At 40.6% G+C, this 21,472-nt stretch overlaps 2 protein-coding genes and 1 long non-coding RNA gene across 5 annotated transcripts in view; 2 read left to right on the top strand and 1 right to left on the bottom strand.

Moving 5' to 3' along the window:
• The window catches only part of ZYG11B (zyg-11 family member B, cell cycle regulator), a 74,141-nt gene extending 67,900 nt beyond the window's left edge, over positions 1-6,241 (top strand). The window contains exon 14 of the mRNA XM_020871388.2: positions 1,333-6,241. Within this exon, the coding sequence (XP_020727047.1) occupies positions 1,333-1,523 (191 nt within the window). The 3' untranslated portion in view covers positions 1,524-6,241. The remainder of the gene's footprint in view (positions 1-1,332) is intronic.
• The window catches only part of LOC139035236 (uncharacterized), a 53,335-nt gene that overhangs the window by 10,750 nt on the left and 21,113 nt on the right, over positions 1-21,472 (bottom strand). The gene's annotated exons all lie outside the window — the stretch shown is intronic.
• Positions 19,665-21,472, top strand: part of ZYG11A (zyg-11 family member A, cell cycle regulator) — a 133,279-nt gene continuing 131,471 nt past the window's right edge. For 2 of the 3 annotated variants that reach the window (XM_070468150.1, XM_020871464.2), the window contains exon 1: positions 19,665-19,866. In XM_070468150.1, coding sequence (XP_070324251.1) covers positions 19,777-19,866 — 90 coding nt within the window. In that variant the 5' untranslated portion in view covers positions 19,665-19,776. The remainder of the gene's footprint in view (positions 19,867-21,472) is intronic. The other variant, XM_020871463.2, reaches the window with a different exon arrangement.

The following is a 21,472-nucleotide window of genomic DNA, read 5'->3' as shown; positions in this document are numbered from 1 at the left end:
GGGAGAACATCCAGCAAATGTCCAGTACATTAAAAACATGTGGCGTGTTCAATACAATGGAATACTTCTCAGCTTAAAGCAAAAGAACTACTACATACAGGTAATAACTCGAATACATCTTAAAAACATCATGTTGAACAAAAGTAGGCAGACACAAAAGATTATCTACTGAATGAGTCCATTTATATGAAGGTCTAGGCAAAAATCTACATCGCAGAAATTAGAACAGTGGTTGTTTGGGATAAGAGGTGCAGGAGAGATTGACTGCAAAGGTGCACAAGGAAACTTTTTTGTTGTTGAAAATATTCTATATCCTGACTGTGTTGGTGGTCACACCAGTGTATCTGTTGTTCTTGTTCAGTATCTCCTGGAGTTTGCTCAAATTCATGTCTACTGAGTTGATGACATTATCCAACCATCTCATCCTCTGCCTCATGTAACTATAGATTAAATTGGGTGTATTTATTGAATGTAAATTAGACTTTAATAAATATGACTAAAACTAAAAAAATTTAAAAGGCACATGTACAGTAAATTCCCTGGTGTTCCAGTGGTTAGGACTCTGTACTTTAACGACCGAAGGTCCTGTTTCAATCCCTGATCGGGGAACTAAAATCCCACAAGCCAAATAGCACAGCCCTCTCCCTGCCCCTAGCCCCTCAAAAAAAGCATGTGTGCAAAAAAAATATTTTTTTTAAGTTTTAAAAATGTTTTATTTATTTAGGCTGCATTGGGTCTTTTGTTGCGTGCCCGCGTTTTCTAGTTAAAGCAAGCAGGGCTACTCTTTAGCTATTGTGCTCAGGCTTTCCATTGCGGTGGTTTCTGTTGTAGAGCCTGGGCTCTAGGGCTAAGTTGGCTAAGTTGGCTCAGGGCATGTGGAATCTTCCCAGACCAAGGATCAGAACCTGTGTCCCCTGCATTGGCAGGCAGATTATCAACCACTGGACCACCAGGGAAGTCCAAAAATTTTTTTAAAATAATGAACATTGGCATATGCAATATGACTGCCATTAAATTTTTTTTAAACATTGGAAATGAATTAAAGTACCTATCTTACCCATGTTTTGGGGTCAAAGAAATTTTCTTTTCTGGACTGCCTGTCTTATGGTTATGATTAAATATAAATATATTTATATTTATGAGTGTTATCTATGACCTGTGTGTGAGTCCTGTAGTGTAGTGTAACATCATCGCAGAGACATTTATCAAGCTCTAACTTACGTTAATGGTCAGTAATAAAACAGCTTAAATTTAAGTGAATAAATAAAAATTATTCCACGAAAAAGGGAGTTAAGTGTTTTAAGGAAAGCTCTTTCTCCTGTTTTCTTTCAGCTTCAAGGTACTGCAGCATGCTGATTGAGGAAGGAGGGTTGCAGCATTTATACAACATCAAAGAACACGAACAGACTGATCCCCATGTCCAACAGATTGCTGTGGCCATTCTGGACAGCTTAGAAAAACACATTGTACGCCATGGGAGGCCACCTCCCTGTAAAAAGCAATCCCAGGCCAGACTAAACTGATAGCTATAGGTAATTGGATAATGGAGTCACAGAAATTCTTCTTGTGATAAGTTCACTTGGAATAGCTTACCCTCTGTGATGTTTGGGGGGTTTCTCTGATAAGAGTCATAAGATGAGCATGGGATTGACAATGTACAGTACTGCCCATGTGAACAGTCTCTGATTTGTCTTGTGATTTTTAACTTACTAGGCAAGAAGGGTCTCTTCCTTCATTGTTGCCTTTTAGGAAGATTTCCACATCTTTCAGTGTTTGAACTTACCTGTGCTTAAAATTCTACAGTTTTATGAAGTTTGCACGAACCCTTAGGCCAGACTTTTCTGATTTTTAAAGTCCCTTCCAATCAATTTGCAGCTTCAGATAAGCTGTTAACTTGATTGCTGGCACTGCTTCAATTGTAAATTTTATACTGCTTCTGTATAAAATGCCTTTATTCTCTGTCTGTGTATCTTTTATAAGATGTCCTTCTTAGTGTGAAAGAATGGAAATCTGAGTCCTCCCCTTGTGAAAGCTACTTACTGGCTAGTGCCAGGATGGCTGGCAGAAAATGTATTAAAAACTACTAAGGGAGAATAGAGGTTAGGAACTGGGAAAAGGCCTGCTCTTGAGGTATTTTTAAACTGGGACTGGCTAATCTTCTGGAACCCACCTCTCCTAAGACACTGAGCAGTAGCTTGTTCTTTGCATTAATTTTTGGAGGCGTGAACTGCTGCTTCCTATACAGACTGCAGGTTACTCTCTAGAAATATTTCTCCAAGCTACCACGGTGTAAAATATTACAGCATTCTGTGTTAGAGATTAATTAACTGTCTGAATCTCTTTATGTCATATTGTGAAAAAATCGTCTCTTGCTAAAACTGACCATTCTTTTTTCTCTATTTCAAAGTCATTTTGTTTGGTGGAATAGAGACCATATATGGTGTTACCTGCTCACTTAAAATAATAATTAACAACAGTAAATTTTGCCACAAGAAGTTAATTTTCTTTTGTTTCAAAATACATGTATCTTACTGTTTTCATGTTGGGGAAAGATATCCACATCTCACTGCCAAAAATAAATAAATAAAGAATTAGATGATTGTTAAATGCAATGATTCTAGTTGCAATGCAGAAAAGGAAATATTTTGTGATAGGTTATTTTTTAGACAGTTGTCTTTTCTTCAGGAGAGTTGTTATAGTAAAGAATCAGTTATCAATAATGGCAGTTGGGAGGCAGCAAGTCACCAAAAGAGTTATTTTCCATTTTAAATTTTAGGTTGTGAATAAGGTTAACCTGCAGTCTTAGATAACTGCTTTTTTTTCATAGATGGCCAAAATGTTTTCAATAGAGATTTTAAATGGTACATTCAAATCATTGTGATAATTCAGAAGCATTTTTATTTAGAAAGGAGCTGGCTTATTAGTATGCTGTTAACATTTTGTCATACATGTTTCATACCACTATCATAATAATCATACTTGAATTATTTGGTACTCCTTCACAGAAATAAAAACTAAAAGAAAATAGGTATTTAGAATTACTAAAAACCATTTTAAATTGTGGGTTAATTCTGACTCAAGGAATTTTTATAGGTGTAAGATAAATTTTCACAGATTAAGTATTTCAAAGGAAATGGAAAATTCTTTTTAAAATGTCCCCTTTTCCTGGATTTAAATATATAAGGCAAAATGTAGAAAATAGGATGTCCTACAGTAGCTTAGAAGTTGCTAGCTGTGTGGACCATTTCCAGGTCTTCTGGCTTGTGTAGTTAAGGAAAAGCCTATTTGAGAAGTTTGGCTTTAAGTTTCTGTTGTATCCTATTCAAAACAAAAGTACATGCTCCTTGTAGGCTAATCCTAGGTTTTTTGTCTTTATAAATTGTTTTCAAATATGGCTAAAAATGTATGGAAAACAATTAACCCCTTCATTACTCAGAATAACTTGTTGATGGATGAAGACTCAAATATATTTAAATTGAAATTTACTATTTTGAGCACTGGTAATGGCCAGATACTTCTGAGTCTTAAAAGCAAAATAATTAGGCACATCTCAGATAGATAAAATTTTTAGTGCCTTTGTGATTGGGATGACTCTTAAAATTGTGTATCTAATTATGGCACGGAATTGTCTATAAGGTCTTAGATCTGACTGCAATTCAGTATATATATATATAAATTGAGGGCTTCCCTGGTGGCTCAGATGGTAAAGAATCTGCCTACAATGCAGGAGACCCAGGTTTGATCTCTGAGTTGGGAAGATTCCCCTGGAGAAGGAAATGGCAACCTATTCCTGTATTCTTGCCTGAAGAATTCCATGGACAGAGGAACCTGGTGGGCTATAGTCCATGGGGTCACAAAGAGTTGGACACGACTGAGCAACTTTCACTCATTCATATATAAATTATGAGGTATAACTGACCTGTCTCTTAAGATAGAATCTATTCACCCTCCTGTTTGCATTTGTACACTAGAATGTAATGAAAGTTGGTGCCTTCAAGGGGTACCTCTTCAGTGGGTTAGAGGTGCTGTTTCAAGCACAATTTAGACTAGGGTTGAACCACTCATTGCTCAAATCATTGGTGCGCTCAGATATTGCAAATTATCACTACATAAGTCCACAAACAGCAAGGTTTAAACCTACTAAAGGAAATGGAATTAGACTTTTTAGACTACAGTGATGCATGTTGTTACCAATGAGTAAAACGAGCAGTCTGAAATTAAAGCAGAAATAATTAAGGTATATCATTCTTCCCATCAGGTAAATTTTGCCATTCTTGTTATACTCTAAATAAATCATTTTGTCCTTTTGCAGTTGAAACATAAATCAAGTAGTAATAAGTTACTTTACTCTCTGGCCAAATACTCAGTGGCTACTGATCTTAGTTGAGAATTTTAAAAATGATATCACTCACAGACCCAGGAATTGACCTTAAATGTTGCTGCTTCTCACTCCTGGACAGAAATGCTATTTGGTGGCACTAGTCAATTCAAGTGAATGACCCAGGTAGAGATGAATTGCACACGGCAACTGTGGAAATTTAATTTCATATCTTTGGTTTGCAAGCTTCCAAAGAATCAGGGATTCATGTTTTAAAACACTGGTCCTGAACATCCAGCCTAGGAAGTTGATCTTGCTGGTGGGACCTTTTGAGTTGGCCCTTTTTCTTCCCAGTCAAGTCACTTGGCTGTATTTTAAATTATGCATTGCTCAGGATAGTATTGGGCCATCTTCTAGATCTTTGGAACACATTTTGATGAAAACATATTTTGTTTCACTGTGTGCTGAATTAGGGTAGAATCAATTAATAAACCATGGTTTTGGCTTAGTGCTTTAGAATGTCTGACATTGTGCCTCCCCCTGCTCTCCACCCCTTATGAAACACTGTGCAGCAGTACCCAAGGTTGAAAAAGAGGTCATGAGTAGCCAGGAAAATAAACTTCTGTGTTGTATATGTTGAAACCTACCATTCTCCTGCCTTTTAATAGTATGTTTACATTATTTGGTTATTGTGCAACTTTTATCTTGAGATAAACAGTATTAAACCGAAGGTATAAGTTAAAGGCAGTGTCATACTGTCAGCTGATGTGGGCAGTTTTATCTGTATGTTACTTTTTTGGGGACTTTATATGGCTAGGGTTTCCAAGTAGTGTTCTGAGACAACTTACAGAGAGGTTTGCAAACTTATGGTTTCCTTCTGAAATCCATTGTAGCATTGGATATTGAGTATTTAAACTTTACCATTTGCTTTGTATTGACACATTTTTCATTTTTTTGTGTTAACTCATGAACTGTTTATTTAAGTAATATGCAAATCCAAGCTTCATCCAGTGATGAAAATAGCAGTATGATAGAAGATTTTGCAGAGTGTGCTTAAAATGAGTAATTGCTTTATCTTTTTTAGTATTTCATAGATTTTGCATGACATGTACACTCCTAAGTATGCATTCTTTGGTTTCCAAATCTTAACTGAAGACGTTCAATGTTCATCCGAGAAAGAGCTTTCTCTGCCTGTTTTTACCCTCCCCCAATATTTTTAATAAATTATGGGAAAATCAATGCTATTTCTCATTTTCTGGATGAAGCAAAGCTCTGCTGGCGAGCACAACCTAACTGCATAGCTAAACAGAATGGCTGTTAAGAATATTTAGAAAATCCAAATATATCAAATTATGAGAAATAATAAATAATTCATAAATAATATGTGCTTAATTTTTGAAGTTACTCTGGAACATTGTTCAAATTGGGTTCTTTTAAGCTTATTTTAATTAGCTTAGAAGCAAGAAGCTACTTAGCTAATGAAAGCTGTGACATACTTCATAAAAGCAGGAAATTCTTGAGAGCATTTAATAATGGGAGGACGTTATGTCAAGATTTATACTCTCAGATAACCTGTAAGAATAAAATTTTAAATCCCTGACTTTTGTAGAATTCCCACTGTCAAATTCTCACTGACTTGTGAGTGTGGAAAAAGGTATCTTTTGCTTGAATTCAAAAAGAAGAGTTCAACTCTTTTCAAAAGATATGAAAAATTCATTGGAAAATATGTATACATTTCAAAGTCTCCCAGTTATCTGGACTGAAGGCACTGTTCTCACTGTGGCCAGATGAATGGGAGTGTCCTGTACCTGAATCATGCTAGATATTAAATCAGGACATCGTTAGGTATTAATGTTGTGTGTACAGATTTTTGTTTGGGTTTTTTTTTTTTTGCTTAAATAAATGTTACAAATTTTATGTAAAGTGTGTCTTGTCTACATTTATTCTAGACATTTGGTTTAAAATTTAAAAGTAATGCAGATTCCTTGGTCATCCACTTATAACAATTCCTGTCAATTGGCTCTCTCAAAGGCCAGTGGTTTTACTGCAAAAGTTTCCAGTGTTTTTTTTTTCAGACTCCCGTGCTCGGTGCTGTTTGGGCTTCCCTGGTGGCTCAGACAGTAAAGAATCTGCCTGCAGTGCGGGAGACGTGGGTTCGACCCCTGGGTCAGGAAGATGCCTTGCAGAAGGGAATGGCTACCCACTCCAGTATTCTTGCGTAGAGAACTCCATCGACAGGAGCCTGGCAGGCTACCATCCACAAGATCACAAAGAGTAGGACATGACTGAGCAACTAGCACAAACACAGGTACTGTTCATGTGTTGGAACTTATATAAGTCCTTCAGAAAACTTATAGTTTTGTCAAGAAGAGGAAGTAGTAAACAGATAAATATTACATAACACAGACCACTCCACGGTATTTGTTTAGAGCCACAGAAACTATACCTAATGGAGGCTGGGCTCCCATCAGACAGCCCAAGAACACTTCTAAAGAGCATATCTGAGTTGATAGTCATTCACACAACTATTGAGATAATTAACTGGCATTATTGTTTAAGTGCATTTAGTGAGGGAGGCTCCCAAAACACATAGTATTATTAGGAACTGCTCACCCTGGCCAGGCACCACAGTAACCATTTGCATGAGTGATTTTATGACAGGAGGTCCTAGTAAGGAACATGGAACTAATAAGCCACCACCAGCCAGGAGAGTTTGGGAAAAGTCAAAAGGGGATACCACGTGTTGGACCACCTCCCCGAATCCTCACTGGTGTCCATCTTGGCTGAGGAATGTGAGCACCACCAAGAAGGACTCAGATGATTGGCCAAAGACAACCCGGAAACTAATTCCATCACCATAAAACCCGAGACTGAGCTACGTGGCAGAACAGGTCTCCCAGATTCCCCTACCCTACTGCTCTCCACCCGGGTGCCCTTTCCAATAAAATCTGCTTTGTCAGCATGTGTGTCTTCTCGGACAATTCTTTTCCATGTGTTAGACAAGCGCCCACTCTAGGGCCCTGGAAGAGGTCCTCCTTCCTGCAACAATATAAGAAGCCCATGGCCAGGAAGAGTCCTTAGTAACTTTAGTTTCAGAAACCTCATTTTATAATTGAAGAAGTCTTAGGGAAAATTGTTTTTCAGTTGCTAATTCATGTCTGATTTTTTGCGACCCCATGGACTGCAGCACACCAGGCTTTCCTGTCCTTTACTATCTCCTGTAGTTTGCTCAAGAACTCATCATCATTCACTGATGCTATCCAACCATCTCATTCTGTCGACCTCAGTCTTTCCCAGCATCAGGGTCTTAATGCTCTTGCCCAGATCACACAGCAGGTCAGTGACAAATTCTGCATTTCAATTCTTACTTCCAAATTTACAATTATTTCAATAATAGCATGAGATTGCTTAGCTCTTAGACAATTGCGGTTAAGCATCAAATGAATGGTGCAGAAAAGAATTCACCAAATGGTCTAAAGTGGAGGTTGCCTATTCTTACTGATGGTGTAGGGCAGCATTAGTGTTTAGATGCCATAGAATTGTTGATGAGCGGTCACTAGAAATACTACTGCTTCACTAATATGCAAACATGAGATAGATGTATTAGAGTGATAGGGTTTTTAAAAGTATTTTATTTATTTTTATTTATTTGGCTGCACTGGGCCTTAGTTCCAGCTCTTGGGATCTTCAATCTTTGTTGGGGCATGCAAGTTCTTCAGTGGCAGCATGGGGACTCTCAGTTATAGCATGTGAGAGCTAGTTCCCTGACCAGGGGTGGAACCCAGGCCCCCTGCACTGGGAGTGTGGAATCTTAGACACTGAACCACTAGGAAAGTCACCTTTAAAAGTAGTTTTTTAAAAAATAATTTTTATAATAATTACTAGCTTTTCTTAACCTTTCATTGTCTCTCCAATAATTCATTCAATAATAACATGGTATCACTGTGGGCCACACATACTGAGGAAGATAAATACCTTTGGACAATATTTAACCAAACAAGTTGTTGAGCTGTGTTGTCTATAGCCAATCTTCAAAAGGAAAAAAAGCAAGACTTTCTCCATTCTCCCTCCTCCCATACCCTTTCTAGCAGCTTTTATTATGTAGATTGGCCTAGTCTCTTGGCTAAATTTAAATTCTTTTCTTCTGAGTATCTTTCTACTTCCTATTCCCTATTCTTAATCTGCATTGTAAGAATCCAATGAATAGTTCTAGGTAACTGCATAACTCTTCAAATTGAGAGGAGTAGGTGAATGTCAGAAACCGTGAGTACTCACATTACTCTTTTGTCTTTTTATAATGTAAGATTCCAATGCAGTCTGAAAATTCAGCCTATATAAAAGAGCAAGTCATAGGGTGGGAGTATCGACATGCAGCTCTTGACTTCTAGAAGCCAGCCTTTGGAGCGGGTTTGTGGAAATAACACCAGATTTTGCAGATGAGTGGCTTGTTCCTGTGCACTCCGTAAAACAGCTGTTTAAAATCATCTTGCAGTGCCTCAAAAACTGTCACTAAAGGAATGTCTCTCCTAGATTGTGATGTGACTATAAGAGTGAAGAACAACAACAAAAACCCTCAGCTCTCCTGTCACTTTACATCATTACACATAAACGGAACCATTTTCAATGACAAAGCTAGAATGTGATTGTCATACTTCAATATGGAGATTAAGGAGTTATCAAACACATTTTCTACCTAATTCTTGGTTTCATCAATTCAGTCTTAAATAAAGCCCTTCAAAACTGGAAATAATATGAATAATGAGACAAGTACTGTATTTAACCCTCAAACATGTTGTAAGGGAAGAGAATTACTCCTTATTTTAGAAATGAGGGAAAGCCTAATGATATGACTTACTTGTCTCATAACACATGTATAGAAAGTAATTTGTAAATTAAACCTAGATACTGTTTTGACACCAGCTTCCCCACTCTTTGAAGAATCTTTGCTGCTTTGTACAGTCTCAGTAGTGATATCTTTGAGTAAAAAGACAAATGTGGGATCTCCCTGGTGATCCAGTAGCTAAGACTCCAGGCTCCCAATGCAGGGGGCCCAGGTTTGATTCTTGATCAGAAAACTAGATCTCACTTGCCACAACTAAGAGTTCGTAAGCTGCAACTTAAGATCCCACCAGGCCTCAAGCCTCAACGAAGATCAAGGATCCTGTGTAATGCAACTAAGACCTGGCACAGCCAAATGAATAAAAATAAATATATTTTTAAAAGACATGCATAATCAAAAAAGTCCTCTGAAACTGGTTCATGAAATAAACCACATTATTGTTTGTGGATACTAGCAATGGATTTAAAGAATCTCTTTTAAAGACCCATGGGAACAGATCAACTATGTGATTTGAAGTCAATCAATTACCACTGTGCCAAATTCTATTGTAAGAAGGGTATAATTTCAAATAACGCTAGTTTTCAGTACATTCTGATGACTGACTTAGAATATATCCAGATTTTCCATATATCCAGAAAATATATACAGGCAAGCACTATGCTAAGCATTTTTTTATGTATACTTTTTCAGCTAAGCCTGGCAACAGCCTTGTAAAGAAGATAATTATGACATTCGTGGGTAAGGAAATTGTGAGGTATGAAATAACTTTGCCAGGTTCACAGATTATGAAGTTTCAGAGTCACACATAAGATTTAAGTCTATTAAACTCTGAAATCTATGCTCTTAAACACTGTGCTATAAAGGGGAAAACCAATTTAACCATTCAGGACAATCCAAATATAATTTAAACATTAAGGCCATTCCCATTCATACTTTGGCCTCTCTCAAAGGATGGAACCCATTGACAGTTTTCCAAGTTTATGATTTGCAACCTCACTCGCCCTAAGTGTCATTATTGTAGTGTCTCCTACAATAAAACATAAGCCTTTTACAACTTAGGGAGAAAATTTCCTCCCCAAAATAATGGGGCTAAAGAGACCAAGAAACCACCACAATGATACAGATAGAGATTACTTCAATGTGAAAATATCTGAACATGCCTTATCTAACTAGTATGGAGCTTTAGAAGAGTCACCTGCCACAGACCTCATTTGTATGGAGGTCTCCAATCAAAGGGGCACTGACCTTGAGCACTGAGACATTTCCAAATAATTGTATAAACAATTCTCATTGGAACCTTCCATCCTTGGAAGCTCTAAACCAACTCCCCTGTCATATTAAGCCAGTATGTAAACCTTTCCCCACAGCTGTCCCAGGAGTTAGTTTCTATGTAGGTTATTCCCATATGTGTAATAAAATTTCCTCATTTACCTACTGTCAGTTAATTTATAGGTCTCCTTCCACCTCCAACAATCGGACCTAAGTTGGTAGAGGAGTTTCTCCCCCCATAAGCCTTCACAGTAAGTTCATTTAAAAAAAAAATGTTAAAACTAATAAAAAGGGATAGATAATTAGCTTTATATGTATCACTTGTCCTTATTTTACTCATTTTCTGCCCACCTGTGATAACTTGTCTAGAGACAAGTCTTTTTGGATCGGCCTTAGAGAACAATTTCCTTAGTTAATTTTGTTTCCCTGGAGTGGTTTGTGTTTCTTCAAGTTTACTACTTCAGTGTGTTACCTTTTACTAATCAAGTTAGTAAAGAGAGACTGGGGCTTCCTAGAGGGCTCAGTGGTAAAGACTTCCTGCCAATACCCGAAGAGATGTGGGTTTGATCCCAGGGTGGAGAAGACCCCTGGAGGAGGACATAGCAACCCACTCCAGTATTCTGCCTGAAAAACCCCATGGACAGAGGAACCTGGCGTGCTACAGTCCAGAACTCAGAGTCGGACAAGACTGAGCGACTGAATGAGACAGGTGCTCGGGCCTGGTGCACTGGGAAGACCCAGAGGGATCGGGTGGAGAGGGAGGTGGGAGGGGGGACCGGGATGGGGAATACATGTAAATCCATGGCTAATTCATTTCAATGTATGACAAAAACTACTGTAATGATGTAAAGTAATTAGCCTCCAACTAATAAAAATAAATGGAAAAAAAAAATAAAAATTAAAAAAAAAAAAAAAAGACTGAGCGACTGAGCACAAAGAGGGAGACTAGTCAAGAGGGAGATCTCAGAACTCCAGGCTGCTGCTGCTAAATCACCTCAGTCGTGTCCGACTCTGTGCGACCCCATAGGCGGCTGCCCACCAGGCTCTGCTGTCCCTGGAATTCTCCAGGGAAGAACACTGGAGTGGGTTGCCATTTCCTTCAATGCATGAAAGTGAAAAGTGAAAGTGAAGTCACTCAGTCATGTCCGACACTTAACAACCCCATGATCTGCAACCTACCAGGCTCCTCTGTCCACGGGATTTTCCAGGCAAGGGTACTGGGCCACTGCCTTCTCCGGAACTCCAGGCTGCCCCTCCCTAAATACAGGAAGCCTTTTCTTTAGGGCCACTGATTCTTGGTACTGCTCTGTGATTCCAGTTCCTTTATTTTTTAAGCAGGCTCTTCCTATAGTAATACAGGTTTTACTGGTAATCATTACAATAGGAAAAATAAACCAAAGCGACAGACATAGATAACACAAAGACTTAATAGCTAGTCTTTGTGTTTTTGATGCCCAGAAAGAGACAATTGCTCAAAGTCTCAGAGCTTCAAATGATCCTTTTCCTTAGAAATTATCCTGTCTACTAGAAAACACAAAAATGACATATGCGGTGTTAATCTCTTAGTTTTTGAAATTCAGTAAGTTTGGTATTCCAGAAGAGGAAGTGAAGCTCACAAGGTAACTACCCAAAGGTGGAGATGGAATCTGAATTACGGCTTTTTTGACATCAGAGCTCATGATCTTTCCCCTGTGTTTCATGCCGGTTCTTGTTCAGTAGCTCAGTCCTGTCCGAATCTTTGTGACCCCATGGACTGCAGCATGCCAGGATTCCCTGTCTTTCACCATCTCCTGGAGCTTGCTCAAACTCATGTCCATTGAGTCAGTGATGCCACCCAACCATCTTGTCCTCTGTCGTCCCCTTCTCCTCCTGCCTTCCATCTTTCCTATGCCAACATAGCTAAAGAAATTTTACAAAGTTCTTAAAGAAATCCAACCATGATCTAAAGAATCTTGACTATAGTTTTCTCATTTCATTTCAGAAGTTTAATTTCTTAAGACTTTCCAGTTGATCTGTTCCTTCACTATCCTTCCCCTATTCTTCAGAGTTGTCAGGAAAAGGGAGGGGAGTGTCAGGGAAGGGCTCTCTAAAGGAAGTGAAGTCTCAGTGAAATCTGAGGGATTAATACAAATTACTTAGTAGGGGGAGGTAGCATGGACAACAATGAATGTGCCAAAGTACAAGTCTAGAACTGAAACAATTTCACTATATGATGTTAAAATGAGAATGGAAACTGAAATGAAAGTGTTAGTCACTTGTGTCCAACTCTTTGTGACCCCATGAACTATAGCTCACCAGGGTCCTCTGTCTATGGAATTCTCCAGGCAAGAATACTGGAGTGGATTGCCATTCCCTTCTCCAGGAAATCTTTCCAACCCAGGAATCAAACCCAGGTTTCCGGCATTGCAGGCAGTGTCTTTACTATTTGAGCCAGAATGCTAATTATTTAAACTAGAGATACAACCAGGAGCCAGATCATGCAGGATGATCTAAGCCATCCTAAGAAGTTTGGATTTTATTCTGAGGACAATGGGGAGACATGGAAGTGTTTTAAACTGGGGAGAAATATCATCAGATTTGTGTTTAGGTAGAATACTCATTTTAGGTGGGTAAAAGATTGGTTGGGATGGGTCTGGTAATGGATCAGTTAGGAGCATAAAATAAATCATCAGAAATGATTAAACTTAAGTGGAAAACTGGAGACTAGGTAGGGATGGACATAGAGGAGATTAGGGGAAGAAGGGCAGGAGGCACAGTTTATGACAAAAATTTGCTCCTTGCTAAGTAGCTTCAACCTTGCCTCTGATTTTGGAGACAAACTTCCTTTTACAGCTACAATTGATTTTTTCCAGGTAGCCATTTCACATTTTTTTTTTTTTTTTGGAACAAATATTACTGGCTACCTTCTGTAAGTTAGGCACTCTTGTTTTTAGTCACTAAGTTGTCTGACCCTTTTGCAATCCCATGGACTGTAGCCCACCAGGCTCCTCTGTCTAAGGGATTTCCCAGGCAAGAACACTAGTTCAGTTCAGTTGAGTTCAGTTGCTCAGCTGTATCTGACTCTTTGCAACCCGATGGACCGCAGCACGCCAGGCTTCCCTGTCCATCACCAACTCCTGGAGCTTGCTCAAACTCATGTTCCATCGAGTAGGTGATGCCATCCAACCATCTCATCCTCTGTTGTCCCCTTCTCCTCCTGCCCTCAATCTTTCCCAGCATCAGGGTTCCTTCCAATGAGTCAGTTCTTCGCATCAGGTGGCCAAAGTATTGGAGTTTCAACTTCAGCATCAGTCCTTCCAATGAATATTCAGGACTGATTTCCTTTAGGATGGACTGGTTGGATTTCCCTGCAGTCCAAGGGACTCTCAAGAGTCTTCTCCAACACCACAGTTCAAAAGCATCAATTCTTCGGCTCTCAGCTTTGTTTATAGTTCAACTCTCACATCCATACATGACTACTGGAAAAACCATAGCTTTGACTAGATGGATCTTTGCTGGCAAAGCAGTGTCTCTGCTTTTTAATATACTGTCTAGGTTTGTCATAGCTTTTCTTCCAAGGAGGAAGCGTCCTTTAATTTCATGGCTGCAGTCAAAATCTGCAGTGATTTTGGATCCCCCCAAAATAGACTGGGTTGCTATTTTCTTCTCCAGGGAATCTTCCTGACCCAGGGATCAAACTTGCATCTCCTGCATCACAGGTGAATTCTTTACCACTGAGCCACCAGGGAAGTCCCTTGGCACTATTTTACACCTATAACAAAGTCTTTTCCCTCATGTCAGTTCAGTTCAGTTGCTCAGTCACGTGCAACTCATTGCGACCCCATGCACTGCAGCACGCCTGGCTTCCCTATCCATCACCAACTCTTGGAACTTGCTCAAACTCATGTCCATCGAGTAGGTGATGCCACCCAACCATCTCATCCTCTGTCGTCCCCTTCTTCTCCTGCCTTCAGTCTTTCCAGCATCAGGGGCTTTTCCAATGAATCAGTTCTTCACATCAGGTGGCCAAAGTACTGGCGCTTCAGATTCAGCATCAGTTCTTCCAATGAATACTCAGGACTGATTTCCTCCAGGATTGTCTAGTTTGATCTCCTTGTAGTCCAAGGGATTCTCAAGATTCTTCTCCAACACCATAGTTCAAAATCATCAACTCTTTGGTGCTCAGCTTTCTTTATTGTCCAACTCTCACATCCATACATGACTACTGGAAAAACCATAGCTTTGGCTAGACGGACCTTTGCTGGCAAAGTGATGTCTCTTCTTTTTAATATGCTGTCTAAGTTGATCACAGCTTTTCTCCCAAGGAGCAAGCATCTTTTAATTTCATGGCTGCAGTCACCATCTGCACTGATTTTGGAGCCCAAGAATATAAAGTCTATCACTGTTTCCATTTTTTCCCCATCTATTTGCCATGAAGTAATGGAACTCAATGCCATGATCTAATTTTTTTGAATTTTGAGTTTTAAGGCAGCTTTTTCATTCTCCTCTTTCACTGTCATCAAGAGGCTCTTTAGTTCTTCTTCACTTTCTGCCGTAAGTGTAGTGTCATCTGCATATCTGAGGTTATTGATATTTCTCCCAGCAATCTTGATTCCAGCTTGTGCTTCATCCAATCCAATGTTTCACATGATGTACTCTGCATAAAAGTTAAGTAAGCCTTACTTATAAGGCAACATTTGAGCAACAATTTAAAGGAAGTAAGAGAGATATCCGTGAATATAACAAGCAGTCCAATGATGCTGGAGTAGAATAAATAAAGGAGAGAGTGGCAGAAGATGAAGTAAGAGAAGGGCATGGAAAGAACGGATTATGTAGAACCTTGGAGAACACCATCCTTATGAATCTTTATATTCTGCCTGAGATGGGAAGCTGTTGGAGGATTTGGGGTAGATGATGTTTAAAGTGATCACTCTAGTTGCTGTTGAGAACAGATTTTAATGGAACAAGCCCGAAAACTGGGAAACCAGACAGGAGGATATTGTAAGAATCCAAGTTGGTTCTGACGGGCTTGGACCAGGGTAGCAGGTAAGAGATAAGACAAAGTCTTTGGATATATTTTGAAGAGTGAGTTGATAGGATCTCCTAACAGATAGGATATTGGATATAAGAATAAGAGAGGAGTTAAAAATTATTTCCAAGATTTTGTCACAAGCAGCAGAAAGGAAGGAGTTGCCATATACTAAAACAGGAAAGACTGGCAGGAAAAGCAGATTAGGGTAAGGACAACAGGAGTTTACTCTTGGACACATTAGGCTATTTTGATAACCAGGTGTATATGTTGAATAGACCACTGAATGTATCACTCAAGTTCAAAAGCAAGGTACAGTCTAGACATAAAACATGGGTATATCAGCATGTAAATTTCTTTTAAAGTTATGAAACTAAACAAAATTACCACAAGGAAGAGAGATTGGATAGGGAATATGTATACAAATACAGAGTCTTGGGGGTATACAGAGATTTAGAACTATGGGTGATGAGAAATCAAAAGGATGAGAAGGAGCAAAAATGAGGTGGGAGGACAAGAGAAAGAAGAAAGAGGAAGGCATGGGAGAGGAGGAGGAGGAGAAGATGCATCCTGGAAGCCAAATGGAGAAAGTATTTTTAGGGAAGAAATGATCACCTGGGTCAAATGCTGCAGAATAAATAAGACAAGAGAAGAATGACAACTGAATTCAGCAACCTGGACGTTGAGAAGAACGGTTAGTGGAGTGGCAGGGGAAAAAGAAAATGGGAAGAAAAAAAATTGGAGACAGCATGTAAAGACCACATTTTGGATAAGTTTTGCACAAAAGGGTGAAGAGATATGAGGACAAGACCTGAATAACTATTAAGTACTAGAAATTAGGTCAAAAGAAGTTTTTTTTTTTTTAAATTATGGGAAAAGTATCAGCTGGTGGCAGTGATCCAAGAAAGGGGAAAAATAATCCAGGAGAAAGAAAAGATGCTGCTGGATAAGCAAGAGATGAGACCTGTTGCAGAAGACCAGAACTAGCCAAATTGCCAATATCCATTGGATCATAGAAAAAGCAAGAGAATTCCAGAAAAACATCTTCTGCTTCATTGACTACGTTAAAGCCTGTGACTGTGTGGATCACAACAAACTGGGGAAAATTCTTAAAGAGATCAGAATACCAGACCACCTTATCTGTCTCCTGAGAAACCTGTATGAAGGCCAAGAAGCAACAGTTAGAACTGGACATGGAACAACAGACTGGTTCCAAATTGGGAAAGGTGTACATCAAGGCTATATATTGTCACATTGCTTATTTAACTTATATGCAGAGTACATCATGTGAAATGCTGGGCTCGATGAAGCACAAGCTGGAATCAAGATTGCCAGGAGAAATATCAATAATCTCAAGATATGCAGATGACACCATCCTTATGGCAGAAAGCAAAGAGGAATTAAAGAGCCTCTTGATAAAGGTGAAAGAAGAAAGTGAAAAAGCTGGCTTAAAACTCAGCTTCAAAATCTAAGATCATGGCATAACTGGTTCCATCACTTCATGACAAATAGATGGGGAAACAATGGAAACAGTGGGCTTTATTTTCTTGGGCTCCAAAATCACTGTGAACTGTGACTGCAGCCATAAAATTAAAAGATGCTTACTCCTTGGAAGAAACACTATGACCAACTTAGACAGCATAGTAAAAAGAAAAGACATCACTTTGCCAGCAAAGGTCCATCTAGTCAAAGCTATGGTTTTTCCAGTAGTTGTGTATGGATGTGAGAGTTGGATGATAAAGAAAGCTGAGCACCAAAGAATTGATGCATTTGAACTGCAGTGTTGGAGAAGACTTGAGAGGCCCTTGGACTGCAAGGAGATCCAACCAGTCTATCCTAAAGGAGATCAGTCCTGGGTGTTCTTTGGAAGGCCTGATGTTGAAGCTGAAACTCCAATACTTTGGCCACCTGATGTGAGGAGCTGACTCCTTGGAAAAGACCCTGAGGCTGGGGAAGATTGAAGGCAGGAGGAGAAGTGGATGACTGAGGATGAGATGGTTTGATGGCATCACCAACTCAATGGAAATGAGTTTGAGCAAACTCTGGGAGATGGTGAAGGACAGGGCAGCCTGGCATACTGTAGCCTATGGGGTTGCAAAGTGTCAGACATGACTGAGCAACTGCACAACAACAAGAAAGAGTGTACGAGTTCATGGTAATAGGATAGAAAGCCTATAGTAGTAGATGGGTAGATATGATGGTTGGAGCTGAGAATTTTTTTTTTTTTTTGGCTGCTCCAGGTCTTAGTTGCTGCATGTGGGATCCAGTTCCCTGATCAGGGATCAAACCTTGGCCCCTTGCATTTCGAATGTGGAGTTTTAACCACTGGACCACTACGGAAGTCCCTAGAATGTTCTTTTTCTTTTTTTTTTCAGTGAAAGAGGAAACTGACTATGATGAGGGGAAGAAGTGCTCAAGATTTGAGGACAGAAGTTATAAAGTAGTCTTAAAAAATACCCTACTATAAAATTAAATAAAGAAGTATACCTGAAACTAATACAACACTGTAAATCAACTATACTTCAATATGAGGCTTCCTAGGTGGCACAATGGTAAAGAATCTGCCTGCCAATGCAGAAGACACTGGGTCAGGAAGATCCTCTGGAGAAGGGAATGGCAACCCACTCCAGTATTCTTGCCTGGAGAATTCCAAGGACCAAGGAGCCTGGCAGGCTACAGTCCATGGGGTCACAAAGAGTTGGACACGCCTGAGCGACTGAACAACAACAATCAAGGACTTGTTCTCTGTCAAGCATTTTCATGTGTTTTACATACTTTTTTTTTTTTTTTTCTTTTTTAATGTGCAGTTTGTGGGATCTCACTTCCCCAACCAGGGACTGAACCTGGGACAAGGTCGTGAAAGCGTGGAATCATAACTATTAGACCACCAGGGAGCTCGCTACATACACTATCTTATTTATAAGGCATTCTCATCCCATTTTACTGATGAGGAAGTTGAGCTTTAGAGAAATTAAGAATCTTGTTCAAGAGCAGGCATTCCAATGCAGTATTCAAATTCAAGGCTCCCTACTCATAACAACTATCCTTTTCCAAAACATACCTTCTGTTAATTTTTCTAGTGTACAAACTTATTGCTTTCTTTCAGGGTTTCTTGGAGCAGATTATAAGGGTCTTCTTGATACTTTTTAGGTCATAAGAAACAAGAGAATTGCTATTGCCAGTTATAAGAGAAAAGTCTTTTAAAAATATATTTTAAAATGTATGCAATCAACCCTCAATATCCATGGGTTCTCTATCCCCGGATTCAACGTCTATGGAACAAGTTCAGAAAAAGAATTTTTTTTTTTTTTTTGATGGTCAACATTTATTTTATTTTATTTTATTTTTTCCCATTTATTTTTATTAGTTGGAGGCTAATTACTTTACAGCATTGCAGTGGTTTTTGTCATACATTGAATTAGCCATGGATTTACATGTATTCCCCATCCCAGTCCCCCCTCCCACCTCCCTCTCCACCCCATCCCTCTGGGTCTTCCCAGTGCACCAGGCCTGAGCACTTGTCTCATGCATCCAACCTGGGCTGGTGATCTGTTTCACCCTAGATATACATGTTTCGATGCTGTTCTCTTGAAACATCCCACCCCCGGGTTCTCCCATAGAGTCCACAAGTCTGTTCTATACATCTGAGTCTCTTTTTCTTTTAGAAAAAGAATTTTTATGAGGTTTCAAAAAGCAAAATCTGAATTTGCTAGTACCAGCAAATTATATGTAAATACACAGAATTTACATATTAGTTATACTAGTATGAGCAATCTACAGGTCATTTAAAGTATAGAGGAGGAAGTGTGTAAGTTATATCCAAATACTACTCCTTTTTATAAGGTACGTCAGTTTTTTGGGGTTTGGATATGATGGACTCTGAAATCATTGCCCCTGGGGACACAGGGGGCCACCATATTCTGTTTCCCAACTCCACAGAGCTGGTCCGTGGGCGTGCCTTTGACCGGCAAAGGGAACGTGCTATTGAATCCTGGGGCGTAGGTTTTGTGGGAGACTTGGTCACAGACGTGTGGGTAGGCGTTGAGTGAGTGGTTGGTCTCCACGGCGGCGTGAAGGAGGTGGAAGCAGAACGGTTGGGTCCTCACCGGATGGAGTGGTGGGTGGCCCGGGTGGGGGTGGTGAGGCCCGTCCTGGGGGCGGGGTCTACGGTGGGCGAGTGCGCGTCGCCGCGCCCGGCATTTCAAACCTCGCGGCTAGACCGCCGGGAGTCTGCTCCACGAGCCGGTTGCTCAGCTGATTCCCGGCGCGGGTCGAATCCACCTCTCGCGGGATCCAGGCCCAGCTCGACGGCAACTCTCTCCTCGACGCTTCGCCGTCGCCATGGTTCACTTCTTGCACCCGGGCCTTTCGCCCCGGACCATCGTCCCCCCGGACGCTCGGAAGGATATGCTGGGCTGCCTCGTGGTGCAGGTGAGTTCCGAGGAGGGCAAGGGACGGGGGCAGGAAATGGAACGCGAACCTCGGCTGGACGTCCGGCCCCGGGAGAGCACGGCAAGTCGTCGGGGACCGTGCGGAGACATTTTTGGCTTGTTTGACCGACGCGGGGGGTAGAGTCTGAAGAGGCTGAGTCCCTGTTAGGCTTCTGTCTTCTGATGCTGGGAAGTGCTTGTCGGAGAGGAGTTTTCCGCCCGGGGCGTCCCAGCCTCCGGGCCGAGCGTCCCGACCCTGCGCAGCGGAGGAGTGGCGGGGTATGTCCCGCCTCACGCTTGACCTTGGGCGGGTCCTCTCCTCTGGGCCCCTTGGTTTTCCTGTGCTAGTGAGTGCGTGCGTGCTAACTCGCTTCAGTCGTTTCCGACTCTTTGCGACCCTATGGACTGTAGCCCACCAGGCTTCTCTGTCCATGGGATTCTCCAGTAAGAATACTGGAGTGGACTACTCCAGGGGTATCTTCCCTACCCAGGGATCGAACGCGTGTCTCCTGCCTCCTGCATTGGCAGGCGGATTGACTAGCGCCACCTGGGAAGACTATGTGCAAGCGCGGGCGACAGCTATTTTGCAAGGTGGTGTTAAGTTTAGACGTGCCTTATGCTTGGCCCGTGGCGTTTATTGTCATCCTGCGCCCAAATACCTTAAAACTTCGGCTGTTCCCAAACGTATGTTGGGGACTTGTTGCTCCCAAGAGTATGCGACCTGTCGGTCCTAGGATTGTTAACAGAAAAAGCCCGCCTGGAAGAGTTGGAACCCCAAAGAGTGAAGTTCCTAAAATTCCATGTGTTCGTTTCGGCCCCGCGCCCCGGTTCCCTCGGAATGCCTTTCAAACGAAATTGAGCAACATGCAAACCAAAAGAGTGTGTATTTGGAGCCTACTGTGTGTCAGTTGTCGTATTTCTAAAATCTCTTGGATTTTTTTGTAGGCATTGATGGTCTCTGTTTTACTAGTGAGTAGGAAAATTGAGAACCCTTGACTTGCTCAAGATCTTGAACCTGACATAATTTCTGATGTGACTCCGTATTCTATAAAACCCCAAGGGCCACCCTTCTTAGAACTCAAAATCTAGTGAACGCTCAACCCACAGTTAGTATGGAGGAAAGGAAATATTCTCATTGAGTTTGCACTTTACACACTAACGCCTTGTTGGCCTTTGTGTCCTGCAGAGATCTAACCTGTAATCCTGTAGACCCTTTTGGGCTCACTTTTATTTATTTATTTTTTTTTTCCCATTTATTTTTATTAGTTGGAGGCTAATTACTTTACATCATTACAGTAGTTTTTGTCATACATTGAAATGAATTAGCCATGGATTTACATGTATTCCCCATCCCTGTCCCCCCTCCCACCTCCCTCTCCACCCGATTGGGCTCACTTTTAAAAGCTTCTTAAATAATGCCTAAATTTGTTTGTTATTGTTCAGTTGCTAAGTCCTATCTGGCTCTTTAGCGATCCCAAGGACAGCAACACTGCTACTCTCCCCTGTCCTTCACTATCTCCTGGAGTTTGCTCAAATTCACATCTTTTGAGTTGGTGATGCTATCTCATCATCTCATCCTCTGCCTCTCCCTTCTCCTTTTGCTTTCA

Source organism: Odocoileus virginianus, chromosome 5 (assembly GCF_023699985.2).
Source record: "Odocoileus virginianus isolate 20LAN1187 ecotype Illinois chromosome 5, Ovbor_1.2, whole genome shotgun sequence".
In the NCBI taxonomy this organism is placed as follows: domain Eukaryota; kingdom Metazoa; phylum Chordata; class Mammalia; order Artiodactyla; family Cervidae; genus Odocoileus; species Odocoileus virginianus.
The sequence above is the reverse complement of the archived record's forward strand: the minus strand, read 5'-3'. Positions and strand labels throughout refer to the sequence as shown.